This window comes from Plectropomus leopardus, chromosome 5, assembly GCF_026936395.1.
Source record: "Plectropomus leopardus strain MGB_pleo_1.0 chromosome 5, ASM2693639v1, whole genome shotgun sequence".
NCBI classification, from domain to species: Eukaryota; Metazoa; Chordata; class Actinopteri; order Perciformes; family Serranidae; genus Plectropomus; species Plectropomus leopardus.
In genome coordinates this window covers 868554-891222 of record NC_142180.1, presented here as the reverse complement: position 1 = coordinate 891222, position 22669 = coordinate 868554, and the positions used below count along the sequence as shown (strand labels likewise).

General features: G+C 42.7%; 1 protein-coding gene across 7 annotated transcripts in view; it reads right to left on the bottom strand.

The window, feature by feature from the left end:
- The window catches only part of szt2 (SZT2 subunit of KICSTOR complex), a 191834-nt gene that overhangs the window by 91064 nt on the left and 78101 nt on the right, over nt 1–22669 (bottom strand). For all 7 annotated transcript variants that reach the window (XM_088077346.1, XM_088077350.1, XM_088077348.1 and 4 more), the window contains 9 exons: nt 13144–13396; nt 12880–12954; nt 11650–11788; nt 11086–11221; nt 9549–9669; nt 9195–9347; nt 8680–8782; nt 5091–5205; nt 354–441 (listed from right to left, as the gene is read on the bottom strand). In XM_088077346.1, coding sequence (XP_087933472.1) covers nt 354–441; nt 5091–5205; nt 8680–8782; nt 9195–9347; nt 9549–9669; nt 11086–11221; nt 11650–11788; nt 12880–12954; nt 13144–13396 — 1183 coding nt within the window. The remainder of the gene's footprint in view (nt 1–353; nt 442–5090; nt 5206–8679; nt 8783–9194; nt 9348–9548; nt 9670–11085; nt 11222–11649; nt 11789–12879; nt 12955–13143; nt 13397–22669) is intronic.

Here is a 22669-nt window from a genome sequence, read left to right as displayed (position 1 = left end):
TAGTTACTGATCACAAAATCTAATCAGTTTATCCTGTAGTTGAAGTGAACGTTTGTGCTATTTGAATAAAGTCCCTCAATGTGTTCTTGAAACATCACCTTCACAAGCATGGAATGTACAGACATACAGTTGCACAAAACTCTCATCATAATTTTCGATTTTCTTCAAAGCTTAAGTTTGCTTGTTTGTTTTTTTTAATTGTTGAACCTGATGAAGTTTTCCTCAACAAAAAGTAAAAGGTTGGGTTTTCCTTTATTTTGTTATTACTACTCCACTTTTTTATGATAAATCACTTTATTGAGAATATTGAGAATTTCAATCACTATGAGCTCTTCATATTTCCCAGCTCATACCTGCATTTCCCACGCCATGCACCAGCAGCAGGATGTGTTTGTCAACTTGTCCAACTGGCCGAGAGCTGTCCAGAGAAGACCTGGAGCCCTGACAAAAGAGAGACAAATGAGGTCAACAATTTTGCACCAGCACTTTGACTACACTACTAGTCCAGACAGAGTGATTACACACACTGACGTTAAAAAAATAAAAATAATATAGCACAGTCTGAGACAAGGATCAAGGCTACCTACTGTTACAACACTGGAGAAACTTTAAAAGAACAAACAGGCTCAACAAAAGCAGGCAGACAATTAAAATGACACAGACGCTTGAATGTGTGAGCGCTTCTTAAATGTGTTTTCACAGTTGCTATATTTTGACATTGATATTTTGAATTTTTGACTCCATGGCCCCTTCTGCTGAAGCATGACTTTTCTACGATAGAGTGGCATTGATCAACATCAGGAAAAGTTGTGTGGGGTTTGGACTGAATGCAGCAGACCATGAGAGGATCCCCACCGACAGCATACAGCAAGCAGCAGGTCAGACCAGAGGGGAGAAACAAAACCGAAAGCACAGGACAAAGAAAGAGAGGAGAGCCCGCATCAGTGTGAGGCTGACCTGACATGGACCGAGAGCTGTTCCTCTACCAACACTTCCTCTGGCTAATGTCTGGTTGCAGGCGAATAAAGTGGATGACATGTGAGTGAGGCTCACTCAGCATTGGGCTACTACACTGGATGCGTGGACCTTGTTTGGGAGCCATAAGGACACAAGCCACAAGGACACAAAATTCACACTGCAGGAATTTAATGATGCCACCAGCAGCAATATGCCCAAGCAACTTGATGGAATTTTCATAGTAGTTGCTGATTTTAATTCCTAATCCTTCAAAGACGTAGCAGGATCAAGGACTATTAGTATGTATTTTTATAATTATGTATCTTCATAGTTAGTTTGAGACTCTATGTCTACCTCAAGTAAAAAGCTACCTATATATGGTGAAGTCTTAGTCCCTGTAAATTATGCTTGACCATGGATACGTGAACTGGACCAGTGCCAGTAAATTTAGCAACACAAATACATGCCTCATTCCTCAAAAGAAGTCTAGTACCTGACATGTTAGTAATTGATACCTACCATCTACGTCACAGCATTGTATAAATACTACTGCCTTTCCATGTAATCAGTGTCACAGTCTAGTACCTGACATGTTAGTAATTAATACCTACCATCTACATCACAGCATTGTATAAATACTACTGCCTTTCCATGTGATCGATGTAAGCCAGCTTTCTATGTTCTGTGTCAGTCAGTCTGCGTTTAGTCTTGTCTCTGTCTGGGCCAAGTGTAGGCAACCTGAGGCTCTAGAGCCACATGCAGCTCTTTAGCCCCTCTCCAGTGGCTTCTGTGTCTCTGACTAAAAATGATATGGAAATGAATTGCGATTATTTTTTAAAGATTTTCATTCAATTTTTCAATTGCAAAAATATGTAGCCTGTACACAGAATATGAAAATGTATTTCATTAACTAAAATATGCATCATATTTCTGTGGCCTTGGTGCCTTTTCTGCTAAATTTTGCCTGATTTCAAAAATGGTGGGCGGTCCTGGATTAAAAAGGCCTGACTAGCTATGGATTCCAAATCCAAGATAGGAGAAGTCTCAGAGTAAAATGGAGAAGTTATAAGTGCCTAGAGATAATAATAACAGTGCATGGATAGATCTTTTAATTTTTACCGCCAACACTGCAAAGTTAATGTGACAAATGTGTTCACATCAATGATCAACCCTCCGCACATACAAAGGTCTGCTTTGGAGTGCCACAAGGTTCGGTGCTTGGACCAATCCTTTTCACTTTATATATGCTTCCTCTAGGCAACATAATTAGAAAACATTCCTTAAATTTCCATTGTTATGCTGATGATACGCAATTATATCTATCTATGAAACCAGATGAAACTGATCAGCTATCTAGACTTCAAACATGTCTTAAGGATGTAAAAGCCTGGATGAGCCGTAATTTCCTGATGTTGAATTCAGACAAAACTGAAGTTATTGTTCTTGGCCCAAAACACCTCAGAAGCTCCTTTTCCAACAATTTAATTTCTCTAGATGGCATTACCTTGGCCTCTAGCACAACTGTAAGGAACCTCGGAGTTTTATTTGACCAGGATTTATCCTTTGCCTCCCATATAAAACAAAAACAAACTTCAAGGACGGCTTTCTTTCACTTGCGTAACATCGCAAAAATTAGACATATCCTATCCCAAACAGATGCTGAAAAATTAGTACATGCATTTGTCACTTCTAGGCTGGATTACTGTAATCCCCTATTATTTGGTTGCCCCAACAAATCTCTTAGGTCTCTCCAACTGGTGTTTGTGGTGCTCGTGTTTTAACGGGAAGCAAGAAAAGGGATCATATTTCTCCTGTTTTAGCTTCTCTGCACTGGCTCCCTGTGTAATCCAGGATTGAATTTAAAATCCTCCTCCTTACTTACAAAGCTCTATATGGTCAGGCTCCATCCTATCTGTCACAGCTCATAGTTCCTTACCAACCCTCAAGATCACTGCGCTCTGAAAACGCAGGGTTACTTGTGGTTCCCAAAATGTCCAAAAGTAGGTTAGGAACCAGGGCCTTCAGTTACCATGCTCCTCTCTTATGGAACCATCACAGCCGATGCTGTGATCTTGCCTTTGGACACCTCCCTTTCAACATATGCATGAGACTGTTATCATCTCTATCAACATCATCATAGACAGCAATTACTAATTCCACACCTACCATTATTGTAATATGACATGCATCTGTTTCTATTATTGCTGCCCCCCCTCCTCTCTCCCCTCCTCTCTCCCCACCCTCTTTCCCCTCTCTCTCTCTTTCCTTTTTTGCCATGATTGTATTTCATTTGCTATTTACGACATTTATTACTCGTCTGTCCGTCCTGGAAGAGGGATCCCTCACTATCCTCTACCGCTCTTCCTGAGGTTTCTTCCTTTTTTTTTTCCCTGTTACAGGGGTTCTTTTTGGGGAGTTTTTCCTTGGGTGATGTGAGGGTCTAAGGGCAGAGGGATGTCGTACACTGTAAAGCCCTCTGAGGAAAACCATGTTTTGTGATAATGGGCTATATAAATAAAACTGACTTGACTTGACTTGACTTGACTTGACAAAAAATAATGAATAGTGGTAAAACATATTGATGAATTCTCATGTAGACCCATTAATAATATTGATAGGCTAGTTTGACTATATGTGTTGTGTTACCTCCAGCTCCAGACAGATTTTTTTTTTTTGTTTTGAGCCAGAAATGGCTCTTTTGATAGTAAAGGTTGCCGACCCCTGGTCTGGGCTGACCTGAGCGCTCATCTTTATTGTACTTGTCTTCATTTGTAGTCTTCGTTTAAGTTCATCTTTGTACTAATTTTCATTTATGTTGTACTCGTTTATTGTACTCATTGTTTTCGTTTGTTGTAATTGTAATTTTAATTGTATACACATACTTTTACTCATATTAAACGTGTGCTTATTGAAGCTTCAACAGGTGTCTCCATCTTTCGGAAGTCATGACAGAAAACTCATACTATCATTTTGGCATTGTCGCCTCGACGGTGTCTGCTTCCTGAGGTGAGTATCTTTTATTATTCATTTGAAGCTGGAGTAACAGGTGTCTCCATCCTTTCGGAAGTCATGACAGAATTATTATTCATTTTTGGTTAAATTGCTCAAATTAAATTTTGGTTTTTTTTTTTTTAAATTTGTTTAAAGAAATGACTAATAAATCTGCCTTCTAGCTTCATAACAGAAGTCAAGTCAAGTCAATTTAATTTTTAAAGCCCATTATCACAAAACACAGTTTACCTTAGAGGGCTTTACAGGAAAAAAATGGTAGAAACCTCAGGAAGAGCAACTGAGGAGGGATCCCTCTCCCAGGACAGACATGCAATAGATGTCATACATAACAATTAAATTACAATAATGACACAATAAAGGCATTGCCTTGTCTAATTGTTTGCTTTCAAACATTTTGAAGGCCTTTAATTTTCACCCTAAAATTCACAAACTTTCATGGATTTTAAGGACCCATGGTAGCTCTGATTGTGAGTGTCTGTATCTATTTTAATAGACTTATCAGCATCTGATTTTTCCTCTCTGCAGACAACAACAGTTTGCTGCTGCTTTCTCCAACTCTTTATTTGGTTTCTTGTCTGCTTGCACTCAGAGAAGCTGCTCTGCAGTGATGTCATGTCTGGCTGCTGGGGGCTCAATCCATTCTATTATTCCTCTGATACCTTTTACACTAAGTGCCATGTTTGTATGTAGCAATAACTACCTACAGTAAGAGGCCTCATTGTTTCCACAGTTGTCTTGTCATGTGTTTGTCATGAAGTTTTTTTTCCTGATTTTATTCTTGTGCAATAAATCTAAAACATTTGGCAATGGTCTATGTACAGAGGAGCATTTTTTTCAATAATGATTAATTTGAGGTTATGACCGCTTTTTTTTTGGTTTTAAGTTGTATCAAGTCTTCAGGCAGTCAAGTCTCAAGTGAGTCACTTCGCACAGCCAACAAGTCCAAGTCAAGTCACAAGTTCTCAGTTTACAAAGTGACTCGAGTCCAAGCAAGTCTACAGCTGTGATAAAACCCATAACTCGAATTTGAGGACAGTGTTTATGTTGTTTGCTTATGGAATTCACACACCAATATTAATAAGAACATTTACTGTGAGTGCACGCTTCATTTGTTCTCTTACCATGAGTTCATCAGAGAGCAGGGGCTCTTGACTCCTGGCAAGCCCAATAGAGCGAGTCATGTGAAGGTTTCCATCCCCATCCGAGTATTTCCCTGTCAGTGATGTTTCACAAAGTCTGGAAGACAAACACAAGCAACAGATATGGAAAGTGACATTTGTGACTGAGCAGAGCACAGTTATGTACATGTGATACTTCTCTCTTATCTTTTCTGTCCCTCCCCAGTTTTTTCAACCTTTTCTATCAGGAGGACACTCGCACTAATGCACTAATGTTTCCAATAAAGTGTTGGAAAGTCAGTGCGCCAAAACAGTTCATCTGTGGATCGATTCCTTGAATACTCACCATTATGAGGGAACTCCATCTTGTTGTATTTTTTAAACGTATGTGTAGCCTATATATTTTGTCTGTGTATGAATAACAACAAATACTATCTGATGGCTCCATTACAGACATATGTGAATGGAAAACAAAACAAAAAAAACAAACAAAATGACTGTAGTCTTGATTGGTGAGAAGGTGTTTTTCACAGAGGGACTGATCTTAAATTGGACCCATTTCCTGCAGCACACAGCAAGCAAATTTTGACATCATTCATAGCGAGGATACTTAAATCAAACACACAAGGCAATTTAATATACAACGTTATAACACTGGACACAGATGATTGTAGTGAGTAACTGTTGGAGCTTTATAACAGTATAAAGTATAAAGTGTCACAGCTGCTGTCGAGCTGTCACCTGACTGAAACTGCAGGTCACATGGTGCATCTCTCTCTCCGATGCTGACAATTACACTGTGTACTGTTTTATGTTTGACCTCGCCTTTGTGTAATAGGCATATTAGTTAATGCTTTTTTGTTATGTTTTGTTAGTGTAAATAACTTTTTTATATCAACTGATAACTGAATTATGATTGAAAATAAGAATTCTGCATCAGATATACTGTAGTGCATTGTTATTGCTACTCCCATGTTCTCAATATGAGTTCTTAGAATAGAATTTCCTCCATGAGAAATCGATCCCCCCTAATTCATGCCAACACTCAATCTGGGAAAACATTACTCATTCCCATTCCGATAAATAACATGATTCAGTGAATAACTCTGAGAAACTGAACACGCAGAGACTGATGACATCTTACAAGCCAAAGGCAGCATGACTCAATCCCAGTGTGTCTGGCCTGCTGAAGGAAAATAGTCAAATTAAGACAAACAGGTACATATGGGGTTCATTGTGAAAATCCAGGTTTGAATGGGCTAACCGAGATCGAGATGCTTCAAAATGACAACACTGAGCTGATGTTTGACTTTTCACTTTATTCTTGAGTCCAAAAGGATGTTTGTGCCAAATGTGAGGAAATTATTTTAAGGAGATAAGAGACATTGCATTCACAAGACTGAGATGGCAAGGTCACAGTGACCTTGACCTTTGAACACCAAAATCAATAAAGTTCATTGCTGAGTCCAAGTGGACGTTTAAGCCAAATTTAAAGAAACTCCATCAAGGCATTCTTTAGATATCATGTTCACAAGAATGTAATGGAGGGCCATACAGACAAATGGAGCGACAAATAATCTGAAAACAGCCACGCAGGATGCTGGTTCAACTGCTGATTATCTTCTCTCTCTTTTCCGCATGTTTACATTTGAAAGCCACAACCTGGCTAGCTAGCAGAAGTCAGGAGAGTAAAAGCTCCACCAACACTTGCAAATTAGACATAAGAGCAGTGATTTAGTACAAATCTAGTGGAGCTGACAGAAAGGTCACTAGAAACGTCTGCGCCTACATGGTATTTTTTTCTTCTGTCAGTAGTTAACCCTTTGAAACCTGAGCAAACCTGAGTGGCTTAATTTCTCTGAAAAACAGAGGGTGAAAAGCAACTTAACAAGAAAAATCCCTCAAATTAGCAAGAAACTAGCAAAAAAAAAAGAACAAGAAAATTACCTGAAAAAAAAGGAAACAAACATAGGAGAATGACCACAAAAAGTGTTGAAACATTTTTTTTATTATGTCTTATTTCTGTAGCATAATTTTAAGCATAAAATTAACAGAATTATGAATAGTTTTCTGGAAATTTTACCCTTGTATTTGATCATATATAATAATTGATTTATAGTCATCTTTTGCGATTTTATTCTGCAGTTTGCAGGACATCTTACCAAGTTGCTCATTATGTTTTTTTCCCATATTTTTTAAAAAAATCAAACTAATCTTCAGATTTCAGACATATAAATGCTAGTTAATGGCATCTAAATGCAGCACAAGAAAACTAATGTCGATCCAGGTATTAAAGGGTTAACTCAATCATAAAAACGAGACCCCTGAGGGAGAAAGCTGAGGAACCACTGCCTTACATAGCTTACTTGCTCGCCACTCTGCTCCCTCCTGTGCACAGAGACTCTGAGGATACACTAGTGTTCCCTCCACCTGTTATATGGAAGCTCCACCATCTACCTGAAAGTTTGTTTTCCTTTCTAATATCTTGCTGCTTTCAGACCATCAGTGAGTGAATCTTTCCTTCAAGCAGACTGATGGAAAATATTCCCCAACCCCACATGTCATATCCTGGTAAGACCAACCTGATCACAAGAGCTCAACATTCTGTTTCTCTCCCTGTTCAGTCTGGACTCTCTGCAGCCCCAAACTATTTCAATCCACTTGAGTCTTGTCGGGCCAATCAGGGATATCCGCTCTAAAACTAAAAACGTCAGCAGCCAATCAGGGACTGTATGATAGTTGATGACATAGCATGTAGGCCGCTGCTTTCAAAACAGTAATGGCAGCTCACACACCAAAAAATGCTAACTTTAGCATGAGCAGGGTTAGATAAGTAATGGAGTCAACAACAACAATTAAACAACAAGAGCATGCACTCAGGTTCATGGAGAAAAAATACTTTTTCACTGTTTTTCTGACTGGATTTGCCAAAAGCTTGATTTACTGTCTGGCTCTGTTGGTGATAAAGATGTTCCTTGGTACAAATACCATTTTTATTTTTGTTTGGCCACTGATTTTGTTTGGCCTCCTGATGGAGGTACAGATACAAGAGGCTGCTAAGCTAAGATCACGACCCTGCAGATCAGTGTTCACAAAGCTTTGGACAGACAACAAGGACGCTGCCAGCTGGTATTCAGCAGTCCAGAGGCAGCTGACTGCTGAAAAAGAAACAATGAAAACCTCATGGGGATTGATGTCAACGAGGTACACATCCATACAAATGGTAGATATAAATAGATTGTATTCTTATATTCCGTTACTGTCTATCTGACAATGTATTTGTGTAGTGGAGGAGCAGATGCTAGTGCTAACGTCAGGATTAGTTAAAGTACTCTGTCAAAGCAAGTAACTCCTGCCCACTGAAATCATTTGGGGCTGCAGAGAGTCCACACTGAACCAGGGAGAGAAACACAATGTTGAGCTCTCATGATCAGGATGGTCTCACCAGGCTTTTAGTGTCACCCTTTGAGCACAAAGTTTACAAGTGAATGAACAGGCCTCCCAGAGCCACTGCATGTTTATGGTGGATAAAGATTGAAATCCAGTGACATAGAGAAAAGGTGAAGATTGAAGAATGATGAGAAAGTCTAACCTGAGGTAGAAGACTGATTTGGTTGTACGCTCCTGGTAGACAAACATGTTCTTCCTGTTGACCACACAGAAAGAGTTGAGCACAGAGCGCAGGGCCTGGATCGCTATGATGCAGAGACACATATATGGACAGGTTCAGCATGTTTGCAAATTAAATCAATTTTTTTTAACAAGATGATCATCACTATATTAGAACAAAAACACAATAAACTGAATTACAGTGGTCAATGATGTGAAGTTGTGAGTTCTGCAGCTAAAAACTAACACAGAGCTGCTGTAGCTTCCTAACAAAGTCCTAAATTAGAGATAGGCTCCACTCACTTAAATTTTACATATGAACTCATATATTCTGAGTCATTTTTAGCAATTTTACAAAGTGAACACACTAACTATACAACCTGTAAATCTGGTTTTAAAATAACTACCAACTTGCACAGATTTGATGAGTCATTGTGGATGTTGACCGTATATAGGGATGGCTTTATATAACACCTAGTGTTCAAATGTGCCACTCACCCCTGGACACCCCCATGTTGGGTCCCATCTTGAGGCGGGGGTGAATGTGGATGACGGTGCTCCACACCACATCACAGGCAAAGTGTCCAGGGATGAACTGCATGGTGGCTGCCAGATAGTCTCTGGCCTGGTAGCTCTCCTCTGTACTGTAATCTGTGTGGGCAGGGCAAAAAATACACAATATAAGGGTGAGGGCATGTAAATATGGTACATCTCATCAAAATTTAAAGGGTCTGTACACCCAAATGACTCAAGCTTTCTTTCATCTCTACTTTCTTGCGTCAAAAGATCTCAAACGCGGAAGTCTCAAAACGCGCAGAAAGAAAACCAAATGTGTATCTTCTTCTGACTTACCATCAGAGGTGTTGAGCCTCTGCCTGTACAGAGACTCGTTCTTCCATATGTCTTCCTCACTCTCAGCCACCAGCAGAGAGTTACAAACATGGCTGTCATGTAGGTCCTGCAGCAGCATGCGCTACACACACGAACATACACAGGAATCATGTCACAAGTAAATACTTATTGTATATAGGTCTGTGTTGATTTATATTTGTTAGTCGAAATATAAACGCATTTCTAACAAAAATTAGTGAGATTTAATATAGGAAAGAACTTTGCTAGGGTTTGTGGGTAACAGACAAATGCTAAAATCAGAGGGCTGTCACAGTTTATTTGTGCTAAACCATCACAGTATGGAAGTCATGTTCCAGTGCATGCAGCTGCGTGCATATCACCCGTCTATAGATTGATGCATGTAATCTGGAACAAGAACATTCTGCCCAAAAATATTTTTTTTCCCAAAAATATTTTTACTCGTTGTCAACCAATACCAATACCATATCTTTTTTCCCCCTGTTGTCCCTATGTCTGGGAGTTTTTCCTTAGTCGATGTGAGGGTCTGAGGACAGAGGGATGTAAAGCCCTCAAAGGCAAACTGTGATTTGTGATGACGGGCTTTATAAATAAAACTCAACTGACTTTAAATCTTCCCCCCAGCAGCACTGAAGATCTCTACAATTAGCACAGTTCCAAGGTTAGTGTCACCAATTCAGTATGTGACCAAATGTCTCTCCTGTTCCTGAGATATGATAGAGATTCCAGAGATATTTTGTCATTATGAGCAGATGAATTTCTTTAGTCATGGCCAAAAATATGTCTTGTGAGGTCACAGATACCTTAACCTTTAAACACCAAATTCTGATCAGTTCATTCTTGAGTCCAAGTGGGTGTTAGTGTCAAATTTTAAGAAATCCCCCCTCGGCTTTTTTGAGAATGGAATGTACGTACATATGTTGCTGTTGAATAAGAGATGCTTTTTAGTTTTGCTGTTGTGACCTGTTGCCTGTTTGGAGAGTTTTTGTTCAGTGGTAAACGGAGGAAATGTTTGAAATGTTCCTTATTTGTATCATGAAATAGTTTACCAAAGTTGCCAGAGGGTAAAATGTTCTCTCAGTCCCCAGCAGGAGGATTGTTTCTAACTTTCACACCTGCACTACTGACTTCTCACCATAATAAACAATAAACAAGCATATCCTGTTGCATTTGGTGTGTTGTTATATTCTGAGAAACCAAACTGTGACTTCTGTGTCTTGTTACACCCTGACTGAACTCTGATAGAAATTTAACCAAAAAGCTGAAGCAAAACTACATGAGGCATGTGGGTAGAAGTGTGGACTTGTTGTCCATGTTCATTCATGTACTGTACTCCCGTTAGTTGAAGTTTTGATTTCCTTGAGTCTATGTTGTTTCTATTACTGTGCTCCTTTTAACATGGTCATGTAATAAGAATGTTTCTTAACCTGTATGATTTTCTAATCCGACATTTGTAGGGAGATGTTTTTGAAAAAACAGATGACCTGTGATGTAGGGTGTTGAGTGCTGTAGCAGCTACCTGATTGACTATTCTGCAGATTTCACCGATCTTCCTAACCACCATCTGATGCAAGTGTAAGTACTCAGGCAGCTCCTGATCTTCTTCTTTCTTCTCCAGCTCCTCAACACTCACCTCTTTGCCTTCTGTAAAGCACCTGCAACAATATGAGACATCCTCAGATGTGTGGGACCCAATGAGCAGCTGTAATCCAGAATCTGAGTATCCATCAAAGGGACTGTAATACAGGTTTTGCTGAGATTTTATTACTCCTGTTAAAAGTTTTTATGAAGATACTAGAGTGTGAATGACAGCACTACTTTAAAGAATTCTTAATGTGAAATGGATAATGAGGTCTCATAATTTATCATAATAGCTGAAAATGGAATGACTTTGCAGGAAATATAATTATTTTAACTTGTAAGCATAAAAGAACAAGCAAAAATGTGTCACTGAGAATTCTGGAGCAGGTAGGAATGTGTGCAATGCTTGATAAATATGAGCCACAGACTACAGATTGATTATTAAATGTTAAATAAATACAGCAGGAAAAAAGAGAGGCGTAGAGCATCGCCTGGCTTTGACCTGGAATGGGAGTAGACCTTCACTCTATCCTGGTGGATCTTGACAATCAGCCAGAAATCTGGCATCAGTGGTGACTGACACTCCTGTTCATCCAGGGTGGGGCTCTCACAGTCAGAGTCACTGCTGCCGCCATCATAACCTTTTAACACACCAAGGCAAAACAACACAAAGGCTACATCAAAGTGTCATCATTTCAGTCATGCCAGATTAGAATACAATTATGTTTAATGCCTGTGTGTCATTTGTTTTATTTGTAATGGCTGTGTATCATTGACAATTTTTTTTGATAAAAAAAATATATTGTCACTGTCCTGGCCCCATAATCTAGTAGTATCATGACATTAACATTATTTTATCCTTTTTAATCTAAGCTTGGTACAAAGGCTTTCAGTGGGCTTTAAAAAAAAATTTGGTCCTTTGGGTTTGATTGAACAGCTTCATGAGTTTTTTCTGCCCACATTACACTTCACCACTTTCTTATAGTGTTTTAATACAATGTTGACTATGGTCATAGAGTCATGGCTTATTTTGTGTTGTTGGATAACCTGATATATCTTCTCTCTCTTATGACCATATATTTAGTTTGCTACTGTATATTGTCAAACTTGCATCACATTAACATTGGTTTTTACTTTCCACTAGAATTTGATCTTATAAATTATTACAGGCAATTCAAATTTCATATTTTGATTGCAGTGATCGGAAAATGACACAGAGAGACAAATACTGTGCTTTTACAGGAGCAGATGGGGGAGAAATGAATAATATGTCAATGTTAAAAATCACAATCTATTTTATTTTGGGTGATTTAACATCCATTTTACAGAAAACGTAATGATGTGAACTGTCCACAAGTTAAGCTGTTAAATTTCATATGTATTTGAGCTGTGTTCCAGCTGTGCTGTTGAGGTCACGTTGCAAGAAAAGTTTTGGAATTCAGGAAAATGTATTCTTACAAACTCAGGCTCTTTAAATCATTTGAGGTGTTTCTTTCAGCTTGATTTAATGGCAGCTGTCTGCTTACAGGCTCTCTGTGAAATCCATTTTGGTCTGAAGTGTTCTAAATGAAGAAGCAAATGTGTGCTGCAGAGGTAGCTTTTATTTTTTAGTATTAATCTAAGAATCTGGTGAGAGCTGAGCAGAGGGATTTCAGACTTGTCACATCCACCTTTTTCTTCAAACCTCACCATCATGGATCATGCTGGTGGTTCATGTCTGTGTGGCACTCACCCTGCATGTCTGAGTCCAGACTGCCCTGGCTGGAGACCACGCTCTGGACTCGACTCGGCCTGAGTTTGCCACAGCCTGAGGAAGGACCATCTGACACTTCAGTGTTGGTGGTATGATAGTAACAAACCACAAAACAAGAGATGAGCTCTGGTGGATTACATCCCCACAGAGCCTTCACCCCCGCTCCCTCTATCACTACCCACAAAAATGTCAACAAAAACTGCATGAGTCTTAGACGTAGGGATGTGTGTCTGCTGGACTCACCGTGAGAGGCTGACTGCATGGACTCGGCCAGGCTGACACTGGACGGCATCTTCGGAGGTGAGGTGGGCTCTGTGCAGCGTTCAGTGTGGAGCTGGGGGTTACTGGGCTGACCTCTGCCCCCCGCCATGCTAACTGAGCTCTGAGAGACAGTGTCCTCTGCCTCAGGCTTCAAGCTGCTGACATGCTCACTGGCCTCTGTAGCTGTGTCACTGGGAGGGTCAGCAGCAACACTGATGGACTTCTTGTCGTCAATCTGCAAGTGGACAGAGTTCAGACACATGTAAACAAAAACTATTACATTTTGAATAAATGCAACATTAAACTTGAGTGCAAGTGAGCAGAGATGGTAAATGGCATAAATGCAATAACTGATGCCATGGCTTTAACTGTCATCTTGTTCCTACACAGAATAATCATGAGTCAAAGAAGAGATATGGCAATTTTTGTGTCCACATCAAATCAATTTAACATAATGATATTTAAGCAATATTACACTAGAGGGAGTGATGATGCGCTCGTTTATCATCACGGCTGTGATTTGGTTGTAGGCCCGAGGTTACCTAAAGTAACCTATAGTTGTCTTTCACACATTCCCTCGGTATCTCACTATGGGGCTATACCGATCCTGTATTGCCAGACAAGCCTATCTTGAAGACTGACTGCCAAACCACAGGCTGACAACAGTGACCCCCAAAGGAGCCCACACTTAGCACAGTATGCATGAAAGGGAACGCAGTGACCTCCAATGCGTGGAACTGTGCAAAGGTACAAGGTAACGCCCGAATGGGCATCCAGCATATATGCGTCCTAAGGATGATTCCATCTACCTAGTGGAGTGAGTGTGTAGACCAGCCTGGGCCTGAGGCCCCTGGCTGCTGTAGGCCAAAGAAATGGCCCCTACTATCCAACAAGACAGCCACTGTTTTGCGTTAGGCATACCAGTGTGAGGTTTTGTCAACAAAAGAGCAGTCCTGAGGAGATCACTTTCAGATCTACCTGATCTAAAGGCTCAAAGTGGGGTGAAACAGCTCATTCAAAACAGCTGACCAGGCAGAAGAGGCCCTAGCACTCTGAATGGCAGTTATGACATTCTGTGGAAGTCCAACTGCATCCAGCTTTCACCTCTCACAGGCCAAGCCCAGAGAGCTAGCCATTCCAGGTGAGGATGAAATATCTCCCCGTGTGGCTGCATCAGCAGGTCTCTATGCACAGGGAGAGGCCATGGCTGGTTGTAAAGGAGTTGGATAATCCCTGTCCAATTAGGCGCTACCAGAATGGGCGATAAGCCCTTACCTCGAACCCTGGCTGGCTTCGGTGGAATCAGGGTCAGAGGGGGAAATGCATAGAGCAGAACCCTCGGCCACTTATGTGCTAGTGCACCCACCCCCATCAGTGCCTCCTGGTCTCTCAAGGAAAAGAACATGGGGCACTGAGCATTTTCTCCGCATACAGATCTAGACTGGGGCAACCGTAGCATGCCCAGATCTGACTGCTCACCTCTGGATGAAGTTTCCATTCTCCATACAGAGGATTGCCTCTGGAGAGTAAATCTGCCCCACAGTTTCGTATTCCTGGGACATGAGTTGCTCTCAGTGAAGGAGTTGTCTGACTGTACAGAACATGATGACCCTTTATGAAGGGAAGAAAGTGCCTTAGTGCCAGAGAAACAGTTCTAGGGAGTTTATGTGGTTGAATCGAAGGGTAGGAGCCCACACACGGTTTACAATCGTGGTGTCATGGGTGGCTCCCCATCCCTGCAGTGATGCGTCTGTCATGACTACCTTCTTGGTCACGAAGGACCCCATAGAAATCCCCAGTGTCAAAAATCCAGGGCGTTTTCACTGAAGTGCTGTCACACACTCCACTGAAACCCTCACATAGCGATGCCCGTGATGTGAGCGGTCCAGGCCAACGAATACAACCCAGCGTTGAAAAACCATCATCCATCCATCCATCCATCCATTTTCTTCCGCTTATCCGGGGTCGGGTCGCGGGGGCAGCAGCCTAAGCAGGGAAACCCAGACTTCCCTCTCCCCGGCCACTTCATCCAGCTCTTCCCGGGGGACCCCGAGGCGTTCCCAGGCCAGCTGAGAGACGTAGTCTCTCCAGCGTGTCCTGGGTCTTCCCCGGGGCCTCCTACCGGTGGGACGTGCCCTGAACACCTCACCAGGGAGGCGTCCTGGAGGCGTCCTAATTAGATGCCCGAGCCACCTCATCTGGCTCTTCTCAATGCGGAGGAGCAGCGGCTCTACTCCGAGCTCCTCCCGGATGACCGAGCTTCTCACCCTATCTCTAAGGGAGAGCCCAGCCACCCTACGGAGGAAACTCATTTCGGCCGCTTGTACCCGCGATCTAGTTCTTTCGGTTACTACCCAAAGCTCGTGACCATAGGTTAGGGTAGGAACGAAGATCGACTGGTAAATCGAGAGCTTTGAGCGTTGAAAAACCCTCATGTATAAATGACCTAGGGAAACAGCCACTACAGTGCCATAAGTCCTAGCAGCCGAAGGCTTGTTTTAAAAGGCAGCAACTTTCCCCTGCGAAAGAGGGCCAGGCATGCTGTATATGCCACCACCCTTTCCACTGACAGGTGTTCTCTGAAAGATATGGAGTCCAGGGTCAGACCAATGAAAGAGATTCTTTGAATAGTAGTCAACACACTCTTTTCTTGATTCTCTCTGAACACTAAGCTCTCCAGGTGTTGTCCCACCAGAGTCCCACCATGGCACACGAGAGCACCCTGGTGGGACTCTGTGGCCAGAAGCCAGTCAAGTCAAGTCAAGTCAAGTCAGTTTTATTTATATAGCCCATTATCACAAAACAAGGTTTGCCTCAGAGGGCTTTACAGTGTACGACATCCCTCTGCCCTTAGACCCTCACATCACCCAAGGAAAAACTCCCCAAAAAGAACCCCTGTAACGGGGAAAAAAAAGAGGAAGAAACCTCAGGAAGAGCGGTAGAGGATAGTGAGGGATCCCTCTTCCAGGACGGACAGACGAGCAATAGATGTCGTAAATAGCAAGTGAAATACAATCATGGCAAAAAAGGAAAGAGAAAGAGAGGGGGGGGGACACAGAACAATAGAAACAGATGCATGTCAAATTACAATAATGGTAGGTGTGAAATTAGTAATTGCTCTCTATGATGATGTTGATAGAGATGATAACAGTCTCATGCATATGTGAAAGGGAGTTGTCCAAAGCCAAGATCACAGCATCGGCGCAACCAGGACCAGACCACGATCAGGGCGAGCAGGGGGCACAGAATCAGTACAGCCACAGCACGAGCACAACCAAAGGCAGGGTCGCAGCATCAGCACAGCTATCACCACGGTCAGGCACAGTCAAGGTTACGGCCAGGATCCAGGGAAACTAGGAAACAAGGGAGCAGGAACGCTCCCAAGAGGCAACAGGATTAGCGTAGTGCAGTTCAACAGACCCAGGCTCTGTAATCGCGAGCCCCAGGTGGTGAGAGTACCACATGGCTATCACAGAGCTAAGTTAAGCTTGCACATGGCAATGCAGTAAACAGACATGCATGATTTCTGATGGCAGCATTGAGAGGAGGAAAGGAGCTCAGCGTATCAGAGGAAGTCCCCCGGCAGGTTAAACCTATGTCAGCCTAACTATGGGCTGGACCAGGCAACCTGAGCCAGCCCTAATTATAAGCTTTATCAAAGAGGAAGGTCTTAAGTCTACCCTTAAAAGTTGAAACGGTGTCTGCCTCCCTGACCGAAAATGGAAGATGGTTCCATAGGAGAGGAGCGTGGTAGCTGAAGGCTCTGGTTCCTAACCTACTTTTGGAAATTTTGGGAATCACAAGTAACCCTGCGTTTTCAGTCATCGATATACACAGCTATGCATATGCCCTGCTTCCAAAGGGGTGCAATAGCAGCCTCTGTGCATTTCACAAACACCCAAGGGCTTAAGAAAAGCCTGAACAGCAGAACCATATACTCGTAGATTGTGCCCTGGAAAGCACATCTCAGGAACTTATTGTGAGGAGCATATATTGATATGTGAAAATATGCTTCCCTTAGGTCAACTGAAGTGAACCAGTCACCATGGTGCAGAAAGCGGAGCAGAGTAGCATGTGTCAGCATTCTGAACTTTTATGACCTGAGGTGTTCAGGGTCCGAAGGTCTAGGATTTCCTTTCCTCCCTTTTCCAGCACAAGGAAGTACCTTGAGTAAAAGCCACATTGGTTGTGCTCCGGAAGCACAACCCATATCACCCCTTTCATCAACAGCGATGATATCTCTTCTTGGAGTATCTGTGCTGAATTCCCCTGAGCATGGGTAAAAACTCTAGATCTGGAAGGGCCAATGGCAAACTGGAGCCTGTATCCTCTGTCTATTGTCCCAAGCACCCAAGGTGATGCACCACACATTCGCCAGCTCTCCTTCTTTGTAGAAAGAGATGCTGACACAGTAGATCCTGCCAGCAGAGGTGTGCTGGTGCCCTCCTGTTGGAGAGCGGTGTGGTACACCACAGGGGGCTCAGTGTGGGAGGCCTGCACTGGTAAAGGGCTGATTAGGCCTGCTGCCCCAGAAAGTGGGTTTTCTGGTGGTGACACCAAGGGTTTCACTCTCGCATTGTTTTCCAACAATATACATTCTTTTGTATCCATCAGTGCCCTTGGCAACATGCCTGGCTGCACCGGGGACAGCTTTATGGATTTCGGACGAGTGTGCTTGTGAGACCTGCAGGGGGCATGTGAAGAGCTACCACTGGAGGGCACACTATGAAACAGGCACAAGAATGGAGCTGAGGGAGGGAAGCTGACATCAGCAAGCTGCTAGGCCCGCTTCTTCCTACTTGCACACTGGGTGGAGGTTGGGGCTGGGGGTTCCCCCTGGGCCACCACCGCAGGGAAATATTCCCTCAGCCAGGGCCCAGTGTTTGCAGGCCTGGGTTGGTTTTGGGCTGATGGTTGAGGTGCTGGATGCCTAGGAACCACAAAGACTGTGTCACTGGCCTGCTGAGCCACAGCTGGAGTGAAAGCACAGCAAGGGGTAGGTGTGGCCTGAGCCTTCCTTGGAAGGCAAATTTGCAGGGCCTCTCCCTTTTCCTTCTCCTCATATGATTGCAACCACACAAAAGTGGTGCCAAACAGGTCATTCGGGTCCACACCCTCGACCAGAATGTCACGCTTTTCCTTGTCAGACAGATCTGAGAGGCTGAACAATCGAGCCAGTTCCTGGGCAATCATGGTGAACATAGCCCTGCCAGCTGATTGGACAGCACACTTCGTGAGGTTGAGACAGTGGTCAGTAATGACACAAATTTCCTCCCACAACTCACCTACTGGTAAAGCATGCATCTGCTTCTGCAGCTCAGCCTGATGTGCCAGGAGTACAGAGGAGACATTCAGAGTTCTAACCAATGTGGCAACCAACTTATAGGCTCCAAGCTTGTCAGCTACCCAACTGCATACTTCATGCACAACATGCATACTTGTTAGCAGGGATGGAACCCTGCCGGCCACCCCAGTGGCTGCCACTGCTGGCTGCGCTACCTGGGCAGGCATGAGGGATGAATCATCATCGTCTTCTCCCTCGGAGAGGAAAATGTCGGGTGAGATGTCTGGGTTATCAGACTTGCTATCATTCCATTACAGTGAGCTGAAATGACCAGCTGGTGAGCAATTGTCAGATCCCTCAAGCAGGGGAGTTTCGCCCGAGCTTGTACCTGAGCTGTCATGCTCCATCAGGGCTGCGGCTGATGCTAACAGCTGCTCCCGGGCATGCCTTGCGTGACAGCCAGCGGCGGAGGCTCTTGATAGTGAAGCCGCAGCAGTGCTCACACAAGCCGGGTAAAGCCAGCACTGCTTGAGCGTGCTGTACACAGAGACAGGCTACGCATATCTGGTGAGTATCCATAGCTGATATCTTAGCCCTGCACGTGCAGTCCCGTGGTGGGGGTTCTACCACAAGCATGGGCGTAATTGACTGTGTAGCTAGTGTGCTATCAGCCGCTATACTGGGCTTCGATAGAGCCATGGTTGGTGAGCTGATGCCAGAGTTAGCAAGCAAGCCGCCAGAGTTAGCAAGCAAGCCACCAGTGTGAAGGCTAGTCAATCAATATTACTAACGTGAGAGCAGGCTTAGTTAAAGCTAGTGAGGTGGTTAGCTGTGCTAAGGTGCTTTTGTTACGGTTTGGCAACAGCTACAGTTAGCTGTATGGGGGCAGCAGAGTATTCACTCCCTGAAACCACAGATTTCTCTGGCAAAGAAATCGGGAGTCCATTTGTAACGCGACACAGAAATATTAGCGCCCGTCGATCGAGTTGTTAGCTCAATCTGTGGACAGTTAAGCGAATAATCCCGTATGCAGTCCTGTCCATAGAGATGGCTTTCTGAATGAAAAACGACAAGAGGTTTTTGAATTACCTTGTGATGCTGCATTATCCCCCTTTATTAGGGAGAGGATGTTCCTTCTCTTGATACAGTCCTCACGACTGCTAGCCAATGGAGCTGGCGTAATGGCATTGGACTTCTGGAAAAACGAGGGGCGTTCCCCATAGTGAAATACTGAGCAAACGTTTGAAAGAGAACCAGGGGACTTTTGTCCCAAATATAACTGCTTTAGAAGTCATTCAGTGTACCAAAGTCAATAAACCTTTTTGAAATCAAATTAAAAAGTGATAGTCATGTGACATCACTGAGAGGACCACAAAGACCCCTTTGGTGGAGCAGGAAGTTTAGTTCATCTCTCCTAAATATTTGATAGTTTGACCTTTTCACAATGTGGTTACCCAGGTCAAAAATCTGTAGTCATTCAGTGAAATGTATCTTTAACTTGAATAATTATGATTAACTTTCTTGTTCAAAGTCATAGCCTGGTGATAGCCTGCAAAATATATTGTTATTCAGTGTTACACAACTTCTGTTAGACCACATTGTCATCACCACACTGAATGACAAGAGGGTGTGTAGAGAAGCAGACAGACATCGAGGGTGTATGAGTCGGCTCAGGAGCTGGCAGTTTGATGAGCCCATTCCATGATTTAGTGTTCCATTAACAGCATCATCACAGCTTGCACTAGGGTGTGCGATATGACGACATTAAATTGTGAAGAATTAGAATGTGTCCATGATACACCATCACGGAGAGATCGTTGTGTCATGCTTACGCATGGGACTCTTATCAACACCCACGATATTATCATAGAGTGCATTTGGTAATTTTACACCTATCGTTATTGTAATATAACATGCGTCTGTTTCCATTATTGCTGTGCATCCTCACCCCTCTCTCTTCTCTTTCCTTTTTGTCATAATTTTAATTTAATTGTTATTTACGACATCTCATGCACGTCTGTCCGTCCTAGAGGAGGGATCCCTCATCATCCTCTGCCGCTCTTCCTGAGGTTTCTTCCTTTTTTTCCCCCCATTGCAGGTGATGTGAGGATCTAAAGGCAGAGGGATGTCATATGCTGTAAAGCCCTCTGAGGCAAACCGTGTTTTGTGATAATGGGCTTTATAAATAAAATTTACTTGACTTCGGTGGATATTCTATCTGTTGTAGTTCTATGCTCATACACGCAAAGCATCCAAACTTTTTGGGTGGACCGCAGAATGCGGTTTGGCTCTGAGAGTGACCGCGGGCAGCACAGCCTCCACTGGTCACATGGGGGCATTCATCCCTGAATGCGAGTGGAGGGAGGATGTATTAATGATCAGCGGGTACTGCTCCAGAGAAAAAAGCTCCCCTCCACTGTGTGACTGTGTTTAACTTTATAAGTGTATTGTTCTGCATTTTGACATTTCAAGGTTGCCAACTCTCACGCTCCTGGCGTATGACACACGCTTTCACCATCGGTCTCACGCTCTCATGATACCAAAAAATCATGTGATGCAGTGAAGAACTGACTGTAGAAGTCCATTAGTCTTTTAGCACTTCCAGTTCCCTCATCTTAAAGTATATGGTTTTTTTTATGGGTTTTCGGTAAAATGCCTTAAATAAGGTCTGTGGTTAACAAAGGATAAAGATATTGATAAGTTTTATTCTGCAACATAAAATACGTCAGCTTAAACCCGATTTTTGAACTTTTAAGATTTTACTCATCTTAAAAAAGGCAGGTGATAACAAGTGGCTCAATGGGTCTACAGTGTTTGTCGGGGACGTTAGACGTCATCACACTGGACACAGAAACTCATTACACCCACTTGTCTGCCTTTACAGCTTTAAATGGTAAATGGTAAAGTGACTATACTTGTATAGTGCTTTTCTAGTCTTATTGACCACTCAAAGCACTTTCACACTACATGTCACATTCACCCATTCACACACACATTCACACATTGGTGGCCGAGGCTACCGTACAAGGTGCCACCTGTTACTCAGAAATCATTCACACACACTCAGACTCCGATGACACAGCATCGGGGCAATTTGGGGTTCAGTATCTTGCCTCGACATGTTGCCTGAAGAGCTGGGAATCGAACCGCTGACCTTCCGATTAGAGGACAACCCACTCTACCTCTGAGCCACAGTGCCGTTTAAGTTGTGCGACCGCGATGTAGTTTGTGTATAGACTAACAATAGCTTTTTGCTTCTGGCAGTGTACTCAGTGATGGTAAATAAGTCCCTGAAGAAAAAAGGTTGGGAACCACCGTACACGGTCCAGCCATACACTAGGTTTTAACCTATTCGTCTTTTCTAAACTGAAGCACATTATTTGCTAGTCCGTTTTATGTCTTCCCTGTAGATACAGAGACAAACCAATCATAACAAACCATCGAGTCTTGGTTGTACTGTTCAGTAACATGGACAATAGTTTTAAATCCAAAATGAAAAAGAATTGCCTTAAAAAAATCGTGGTATGATTTTTTTGCCATATCGCCCACCCCTACAAGTTACAAGGTAGATTTATTGTAATTTTTCTTAAACGTGGTTTAAGAAGATATGAAATTAAAGTTGATCCTAAATCCTACTACATCTTTTTGGCATTGAAGGAGGAGTCTCACAGCCTGGGGAAAGAGGCTGGTCCATAGAGCCTTTTCTGTGCATTTTTAACCTGGGTGGTGATGTGTGAAGACTCTGAAGAGCAGTAAATATGGTTGTCATTTAGACTGGACAAAGCAGACTTTTTAGTAAAGCTACTGGCTGCTGCACCTGCATGTGCCGCCTCCTTTTAAATTTTTTTAAATTCACAGATGGTGGCAGTTTTGCTGATCACAAATGATTGCCACTTGAAAATGTGTGTGTAATGTGTTGGTACTACAAGGCTCTGGCCTGCTCATGTATGGGTTGCTAATGTAGTATGAAATTTGTTCTGATTAGTGACCTGTTAACACAATAAAGAGCAGAATTGATCTTACCAAGTGACGCTCACATGAAGCAAGTTTGGTGGAACACTGCAATATTGAAAATGCAAATAAAACCTGTTTCATGTGTTGAAAATATAGAGAAGTAGAAGAAAGCATATCAGTAAGTTGTAATCAGGTAAAGATGTTTGACAAACCACCTCCACTGATCAGCGATCTGAGATCAACTCTGGACTAATGTCATAGCTTTATCAA